Raw genomic sequence first — 9013 nt, 5'->3', positions numbered from 1 at the left:
CTCAACTGTTCATTACTGTAGTTGAGGTAGTTGGAAAAGTAATTTGATCATAAACCAAAATATTGGATGAAATAAAATGTTTACCTGTGGATAGCATTGAATGAAAAGTTACATTTTACCCTAGGGACACATGTGGACCAAATTTCAGGGTGATCCATTCAAATAGTTTTGAGACATTTCACAAAGAAACCTAAATGTTAATCTGCAGGTGGTGCAGTAGGTAAAACTTAAACATTTTAAGGATTTGTCCTCTGGAGACTATGAATGTCTGTATGTAATTTCACAGCAATTAATCAAATAGATAGAGATATCTCAGTCTTGACCAAAGTGGTGAACTGACCAACTGGCAGATTGACATTGCCATTCCTAGAGTAATACCACTTTGCAAAACATTGCTTTAGAAATCAAGGTGTCATTTTAATTCATTCAATTCTGCAGACTAATTCAGGTACCATCTACATTAAACGGCTTAATGATGTGAGGATTTGAGTAATGTGATATGAAATGCCATTTTGTAAGAAGATGAGAGACAATCCAAGCTGCAGGAGGACCCCCGCAGTGACTGGAATGTTATTTGTGTGGGCCTCAGCTTGCCCTGCTTATCTTGCAGAGTTGAAAGGATGCCAGTGCATGAGGAAGTTATTTCTCAGTAGTGATTTCGTCGAAAGCATTGCATTGTTGCCAAGAACTGTGATGCATTTCGCAAAGGAGGTGCTCTCCAGGTGAGAGAGCAATTAAGAGAGACCATGTGAAAGAAAGAAGCAGACTCCAACAATTTTCTTTGGTTGTAGAAATCTTTTTTGAGGAATAAGACGGACTAAGTGGGGAACATGCACATGTGTGGCACCACATCCACATCCATTTGCCAGCTCTGGCTGACGGCCTGAAGGTTCAATAGCTATTACCCACATGGAGGATTTTCTCTGTGACGGTGATCTGCCCCTGAATTCAGTCTGAAATGATAACATCAGAGAGTATGTACCTCCCTGATGGTGGATTTATGCCACTGCTATCATACCAGCAATTTTCAATAGTAAGAATTGATTCTGGAGAATTGCAAAAATAGAATTTGATAGCTTGGAAGGTCATATGCAGGACAGAGGTACTGGGCCGGGTTATGGCACTGAAAGCAGACCAAGTGGCACAGCTAACAGTTCAGGTGCAATATAGTGCTCTGCTGGCTGAGGTATTATCTGAGAGAGAGGAGTGTCCTCTCTGGAAACCTGGAAGAAGGGGATGAGAACATATTATCTCAGCTGGAACAGTATGACACAGAAACTAGCCTTATGCCTACATATTGCATAGTCTGCATTGGTGAAAGGCTGCTTTTCTCTCAGTTTTGCCTGAACTCTTGACAGAACACAGAACATAATTGTTTGTATATGCCAACCTTCAAGGTAAGAGCAAAACCAAATGGCACATTTGTAGGTCATGAAAGGCAAGTCATAGACATTTCCATCTAGAACGCATAAACCCAGGATGGCATGGGTGGACCCTCACCCACTATTGATTGTAGTGTCTTACAGTCAATACCTACTTGTAACTTGAACTTCCCTATGCAGAGGGCCTGTGCTGCCCTCCACTGGTGCACGGGGTATTTACATGTAAATCTAGGTTTACATATATATATAGCAGACTATATCCATGGCAATAAACATAGAATTGTAGTTAATAGCAAAGGTGTGGTACTTGAACACTGAGCGATGATTATAGAAAAATACATTTTGGATCAGGCACAACTTCTGTTCTGGGGGGCTTTCTTAAGAAGGATCTTCCCATCATACCGTTGTCTCACCTTTTTATCACACAGATGAGGTTAACATGAAATTCTGTGATGGTGCACTGCAAAACAGTGAGTTGGAACTCCATAATACTATAGGGGCAGAGTGGGTTGTCCACTGTTAGAAAGATCAGTGGTTTGATTCCCGGTACATCCAGTCTGCATGTCGAAGTGTCCTTGGGCAAGATATTTAACCCCAATTGCTCCAGATGCCTGCACCAGCAGTGTTTGAATGGTTAGTTCTTCCTGATGAGCAGTGTGTGAATGAGTGAATGTGACAGGTAGTGTAAAAAGTGCCTTGAGTGGTCAGAAGACTAGAAAGGTGCATTAACATACTGTTAAGTGCATTCTATTTGGCTCCATGATAGTGCATTAGAGTTACTGTATATCTTGGTTTCTTCTAATGTTATTTCAACCAAATTATCTTGTCATATTTGATTCACATTGATAGACAAAAAAAACTTTTTACCAGTCTGTCATTACTATTTAATTTTATTAGCCCTTGTGATTGCTACTATACACCTGGTTTGTGATCAAGATATTGAAATGGTCACACAGGTTATGCTTGTCCATAGAGAATGTATTTCAATAACTACTTACATGCATTATATAGTATAATGTTGTATAGTGACCATAATAACCTTTCATGAATTCTCATTTAATTCATCCATCGTTCAGTTCATTCATTTCTGGCCCAGTCCAAGTCCAAAATTATGCAGGTCAGGTGACTAGGTGTAGACGGTGTGAGTTGGTATAAATTGTATAGGTGTGAATGTGACTGTGAATACACTTTTCTGTCTGTGTTAACTGTGTTCCTTAATGGATGGATTAATCAACATGCATACATTTCAAATAATCCTGCATTAACAGATTTCTGACATTTGTAATAGGATTTAGGATAAAGGCTATTTGTGAATGTCATTAAAACAAGAGACAAGGTGTCAAGTACTTATCAACAATTATACTTTACAGACATTTTTTTTTAAGACAAGAAGATCAAAAGCTGTAAGGCTACTAAGCAAATATAACATGCTGTTTCATTGGGGGCTGGGTAAACCCATGTACAGCAGGTAGAAGCAGATGGTTCAAATAAGGACAAAAATAACCATCTACATCATTTTCTCTGTTGGATGGTTGAAATTTTATTAGAAGCTAGAATGATTGGACATAATTTTGAGTTTTACTGAACCATACACTGACTTTACACACTATAAGTATAACAGCACAGATTAAGAGCAAGGAATACAATTGTGTAATGGCCTGGGTTTTTTTAATGTGCCACAGATGTTTGCAGACTGCCAAAAAGGCTTCATATGGGATACTCACTCACACAATCTTGATTGCGTGTACTGCGTGAAGACAATTGCTTTTTGTTTATTGATGCCATTGACAACTAATGTATTTTTCACCCTCATAGATAACAGAATGTTGTTATCTATGAGGGTTGAATGACACACTGATATTTCACATTAATTGTTTTTTTTGTGTGTAAATTATTAAGAATTAGGCTTGTGTATTATCATCCTTAACAAGAGTTTCAAGCCACAAGGGTGCCAAGCCATGCATGAATTTTTGACCCTGAACATTTTGAAATAACACCATCTAGTGGTTGACAAATAGAACTTTTTTTTTGCAGGGATAACTAATCGGACCTTTTCTTTCTTTTCCTTCCAGGAGATCTTCATGAAAATGACAAATCCAAACATTCTTGTCTTGGTTGGATGCCAGTAAACTCAAGACAATGGAAGGAGAAATCACACTAAACTCCACTGTTAATACCAGTACAACGGACATCCTTCTGGCCACCCACAGTCTCTGGGAGGTAATCACCATTGCAACTGTGTCAGCTATAGTCAGCCTCATCACCATTGTGGGGAATGTTCTGGTAATGCTCTCCTTCAAAGTCAACAGCCAATTGAAGACAGTGAACAATTACTACTTGCTGAGTCTGGCAGCTGCGGACCTCATCATTGGTGTTTTCTCCATGAATCTGTATACCTCTTATATACTGATGGGCTACTGGGCTTTAGGAAACCTTGCTTGTGATCTTTGGTTGGCAGTGGATTATGTAGCTAGTAATGCCTCAGTCATGAATTTGTTGGTGATCAGTTTTGATAGATATTTCTCCATCACCAGGCCTCTGACTTACAGGGCCAAACGGACTCCCAAACGAGCTGGGATCATGATAGGTATGGCATGGCTTGTATCTCTTATTCTGTGGGCACCACCTATCCTCTGCTGGCAATACTTTGTTGGAAAAAGAACAGTCCCTGAGAGACACTGCCAGATCCAGTTTTTCTCTGAGCCTGTGATCACCTTTGGGACAGCGATCGCAGCCTTTTATATCCCTGTGTCAGTCATGACAATCCTATACTGTCGAATTTACAAGGAGACAGAGAAGAGGACCAAAGATCTGGCGGAGCTTCAGGGGATTCATTATCCCACAGACTCAGGGGTCATTCAACCTCAGAAGACCATTATTAGATCCTGTTTTAGCTGCAAACTAAGGTCAACTTCACATGACAGGAAACAACCCTCTTGGTCATCCTCAAGCAGGAGCAATGCTGCCAAATCAGCAGCCACCACCAATGATGAATGGTCCAAAGCTGGTCAGTTGACCACCTTCAACAGTTATGCCTCCTCAGAAGATGAGGACAGGCCCGTGTCTCCGGAGGCCTTTCAGCCCTCCTTCAGGAATCAGGCATGTGAGACCAGCAAGGGTGGAGTTGGAAGTGAGAGTGAGCAGCTCAGCAGCTATGAAGATGACAGCTTCTTTCAGGCACCACCCAAAAGTAACTCTCAGAAGAGCAAGTGTGTCTCCTACAAATTCAAGCCTGTGGCTAAAGATGCTCATGTGGAGCACCAGAGCAAAAATGGAGACACCAAAATGGCATCTTCAACGTTCTCCTCGGCTGAGTCCATGAGTGTCCCATCCACATCCTCGACGTCTAAGCCCATAGATGTCACACTAAAGAACCAGATCACCAAGAGGAAGAGGATGGTGCTGATCAAGGAGAGAAAGGCAGCTCAGACTCTCAGTGCTATCTTGTTTGCCTTCATCCTTACATGGACGCCTTATAACATCATGGTGCTTATTTCCACGTTCTGCTCTGACTGCATTCCCCTTTCACTCTGGCACCTAGGCTACTGGCTGTGCTACGTCAACAGCACTGTCAATCCCATGTGCTACGCCCTTTGTAACAAGACTTTTCAAAAGACCTTCCGCATGCTCTTGCTCTGCCAATGGAAGAAGAAAAGAATTGAGGAGAAACTATATTGGTATGGACAAAACCCAATTGTCAACTCCAAACTTACATGAACCTTCTTCTTTTTTTTTTAATGGTGTATGACGATGGCTGTATATGTTTGTATTGATAGCTGTGGCTTTATGAACTTGAATTCTACATAGTAGGTGATACTGAAAAACAATATATCAAGCAGTTGGTACAATTTAAATAGAGCCCTCATGAATCAGTAGGTCTGCTTTATTGTATATTAATGACTGCTCAAACTACAGAAAAGGAGGAGCATCAAAAAATTGTCCCAATATAATTAGTCACACTATACTCTAAAACATAAGAAATGCTAGCATTTTCCCCAGAGTTGATACTCTAATGTACAAAATGCCATAGATTAATATACAGATTATTTCATATTGTACTGTGTTTGTATTCAAGATGCACATTTTGATATCTGGAGATCATGATAAAGTTGTTCCAATCTAACAATTTACGCTGTATATTAGCTTAAAAGTATGACAACATGCCAGTGTCCCTCTGAGGTCGATGCTCTTACTCACAAATAGTCATAACATGTACAGATAGGTTTTATTGTGTTTGTGTTGTGGATGCACATTTCGGAACTGCTATTTCATTTTAAAAGGGCTAATACAGTAAGTGTCGTCCTGATGTCAGAATCTTGTCAAGATTGTAACTTAATGATAATCAAAGCCTTTTCACATGTGCCATTGCCATTTGTCAGATTAATAGACATAAATTCAGTTTAAGTATTTTCACATACATTTTGTCCTGCCATTTCTGTGCTGCTAAATGTCACAGTAAAAAGTTATGATACATTAATTATATTACTGGCATTAATAAATCAACCACAATAAAACCTCCTTTTTAAGGGTTCAAATACAAACTGAAGGACATGGTAGTCATTTTACTTACACAATATGATAAACTTGCTAAACAATGTCTGTGTTTACAAGGGGAATGCCGTGGATTATTTACAAGCACACATTGTTTATTATAATCTGTTTATAACTTTCCATACTCAGGACATTCTCTTTTTCTTTGAGCATTGAAATACAGTATTTGTTTTCTCTGAATTGCTGTAGCTAAATCAATATGCCGTCATATCTTCACTGTATTTCTGCAAACTTGTAATGTACCGTGGCAAAGTTGATTGATTGTTTGTGAAATGTTTGTTTTGAAATTCTGTGAGCATTGGATGGGAGATATTTTCCATGTGTCATAAGCTATAATGTCATGAAACACTTTGTAACTGTGATAAACCTGAAATCTGCACTTGCAATCTGGGAAATGAAAGAGACCTTTTGCTTCAAGTATACTGACTGAAACAAAGCTAGAGCTAGTGTGTACCACATTTTTACACTGTTTCAAGTTTGTGATTTTTTTGTTTGTTATCTTCAGTATTTTGTGATCATGTCCATGGATTTCTGAATAAAATGTGGTGAATTGAATGTAAAGCACAAAGACTATGAGGAGTATATATTTGACATCATGCACTGTAGTATTTGCTGGATCGATAACCTAAAAAAATCTTAAATTCTTGGCCCTGAATAGTAGCCCTATGTCACATAGTATCACAGGTCCTCAAAGATGCTGTCCTCATAGCTCATCCTTTTTGCAGTCTCTACTGGGAACCAGTTTCACGGTGTCTGAAGGTCTCACCATCATCCATGCATACTTGCACAGTCGCTCCTTGTTGCAGTCCTTTTGCCAGTAGATGACATTCCTGCGGTTCAGATTGGCGCCAGCGCAGGCATCATACCACCAGCCACCTCCTGCCACCCCCTGGAACTCCAGCTTGGCGCAATTCTGGAAGTAGTTGTCATTGTCTCTGTCTTTAGTTGTGAATTTTTGGTTGTCATGTAGATAGTTCTCTGTGTCCAGGGTTAGGGCATCAATGGCAGTGCCCTGGAACAACCCCAGCCTCAGCCTGTATGCTGAGGCTTCATCCTCCACCAGAAAAGGGTCATACTCCCCCATCTTGGTGATGGCATCTCGATCTACTAGTTTTATTCCCAGTTTGTAGCGCCCAGGGCCACGGGTGAGCTGATGGAGGTATTCATTCCCAAGCCAGTGATCATCAGTGACACCCCCAAACCCATGCTTGTATTCAACCCAGGTACGGTCGAAATTCACACTGCTGTTGACGGTAATATGCTGCACAACTGTCCATCCGCCCTCCTGCATGGCACAGTAAGCCACTATAGGGGAGTCACCTGGTTGGATCAGGTACACGCCATCTCTGGCCTGGCCTGAAGAGGTCATCAGCATTTCATGGCAGTCTCTGGGCAGCACTGTTGGGAAAATTAACATATCAGTCATAACCATGAATTGGTGAAAGGATATTGCACTCACTTCTTCAGCCTGTCCTATTCATTTGATGGCACCTCAGTCATGTTTAACACCTCCAAATTAATACTATGACTTTAAAAACGATAATATAGAAAAAGTACAATGAGACCATTTAACTGTTTTTTTGTTGTTGTTGTAGCTGTTGTTTAAATAAATACATACAGTATGTTAAAAGGTAACAAAGACACAATGATGTTTCTTTTCTTGGGATTATACATTCATTAAAACATACTTATGAATATTATATTCCATTTCTGCCAAGTCTGTTCCACTAGATGCCACTAAATTCACACACTGGACCTTCAAAAGATGTGGGCATTTACAAAAGTGGTAGAGTTTAATACATAGGTGCTCTCTTGTTGCATCATGGGAAGTGCAGCTAATACATTTTTTTTACACAATTATGTTTACAGCTAAAGCATAATTCATTTTAAAGTAACAATAACAAATAAGTAATTATAAACCACCATTAAAATAGTGATGATGCAGATTTGCAGACAAAGGTCAAATCTGCCATGTGTTTGCTTATCAGGATTTACTCATTACAGTACATTGATGGGAACAGCATTTTGAATGTCTCCCAAGTAATCATCGTAATGCCTTGATCAATTGCTACAAAGTCTTTTACAACTTTTTTTCTGACAACACTTATCAGTAATGAGTTACTAAGCAATTTGGGTGTACAGAGTGGAATTTGACCCACACCCACAGGAGAATCCATACAGCATGTTAAAGCAATCACTGGGCTGTCACACTCAAATAAGTACAAGAACACTTTATCATCATCAGCCACAGTTATTCTCCACAAGAAGCATTTAGAGTCCCCAACAAATGCAAACATAACAAGTAATTGAGAAAAGTGAAAGACTTGATATAGTTATACCTTTCATTCCACGATTCAGGACCAAGTTGTGCTCATCTGGGGGAAGGAGATTCAGGTTCTCCGCTTGGAGATGCTCCATGTCAACTCCAGCCAGCCTAAGCAGCAGGAGGAGCCCTACTAGCAGTCTGCATTTCAAACACTTCATTCTTGACCTTCCCCTGCTGATAAACCATCAGTGTTTAGCAAATGATACAGCAATCCTTTTTTTAAATTCAGAAAACTTAACTAAAAACACACAACAATACTGTTAAGAGAAAAAATAACTGAAGATGGCTTGAAAAATAAAATGAATGAACTTACCTTCAGTACAGTCACCTGTATGAGGTGACAGAGGGTGAAAATATGTTTTCTGTACCCAAATCTTCTCTCACGTTTCTATTGTTTTACTCCACACTGACTGAATGAAAAACACTCAGATACAAACAACGCTGCTGAGTGCTTAGTTCAGATTCAGAGTTCACTGAATTGCATGTCCATTCACACAGTGTCTCCTGCCCAGTCACAGCTGGACTTCAGCCTCAGGTTCACATAACAATGGCAGACACCAACCCTCCACTTATCTGTGTCAAGTGAGATAAACCTATGTGTAAATGGGGAGATATGAGCCCCTGACTTTAATCACTTCAACTGAATGAGGCTGAAGTCCAGCTGAGATTCAGCCATAGTGGTTCAAGTTAAATCTGCTGCTGGTGAGCTGACAGCTTAACTCAGTAGTACAGTGTTAAGTAAGAATAATATGTA

General features: G+C 39.9%; 2 protein-coding genes across 3 annotated transcripts; one reads left to right on the top strand and one right to left on the bottom strand.

Moving 5' to 3' along the window:
* The first annotated feature begins 2696 nt into the window (after window positions 1-2696).
* LOC128375441 (muscarinic acetylcholine receptor M5-like) lies at window positions 2697-5108 on the top strand. Its single transcript, XM_053335791.1, has one exon. It carries the CDS (start codon window positions 3522-3524, stop codon window positions 5097-5099), a length of 1578 nt encoding a protein of 525 aa, XP_053191766.1. The 5' UTR covers window positions 2697-3521; the 3' UTR covers window positions 5100-5108.
* Window positions 5109-5217: 109 nt separating this feature from the next.
* zgc:194887 (uncharacterized protein LOC571819 homolog) lies at window positions 5218-8827 on the bottom strand. Of its 2 annotated transcripts, none has more exons than XM_053335793.1 (3): window positions 8573-8827; window positions 8273-8433; window positions 5218-7331 (listed from the first exon to the last, which is right to left on the bottom strand). In XM_053335793.1, the coding sequence occupies exons 2-3, from the start codon at window positions 8415-8417 to the stop codon at window positions 6637-6639; spliced, it is 840 nt and encodes a 279-aa protein (XP_053191768.1). In that variant the 5' UTR covers window positions 8418-8433; window positions 8573-8827; the 3' UTR covers window positions 5218-6636. The 2 variants fall into 2 exon arrangements, with proteins under 2 accessions (XP_053191768.1, XP_053191767.1); XM_053335792.1 differs by having other exon boundaries at window positions 5221-7331; window positions 8273-8430.
* Between the last annotated feature and the right edge of the window lie 186 nt (window positions 8828-9013).

This window comes from Scomber japonicus, chromosome 16 (genome assembly GCF_027409825.1).
Source record: "Scomber japonicus isolate fScoJap1 chromosome 16, fScoJap1.pri, whole genome shotgun sequence".
NCBI classification, from domain to species: domain Eukaryota; kingdom Metazoa; phylum Chordata; class Actinopteri; order Scombriformes; family Scombridae; genus Scomber; species Scomber japonicus.
Note: the sequence above shows the minus strand (reverse complement) of the source record. Positions and strands in the feature narration are given on the sequence as shown.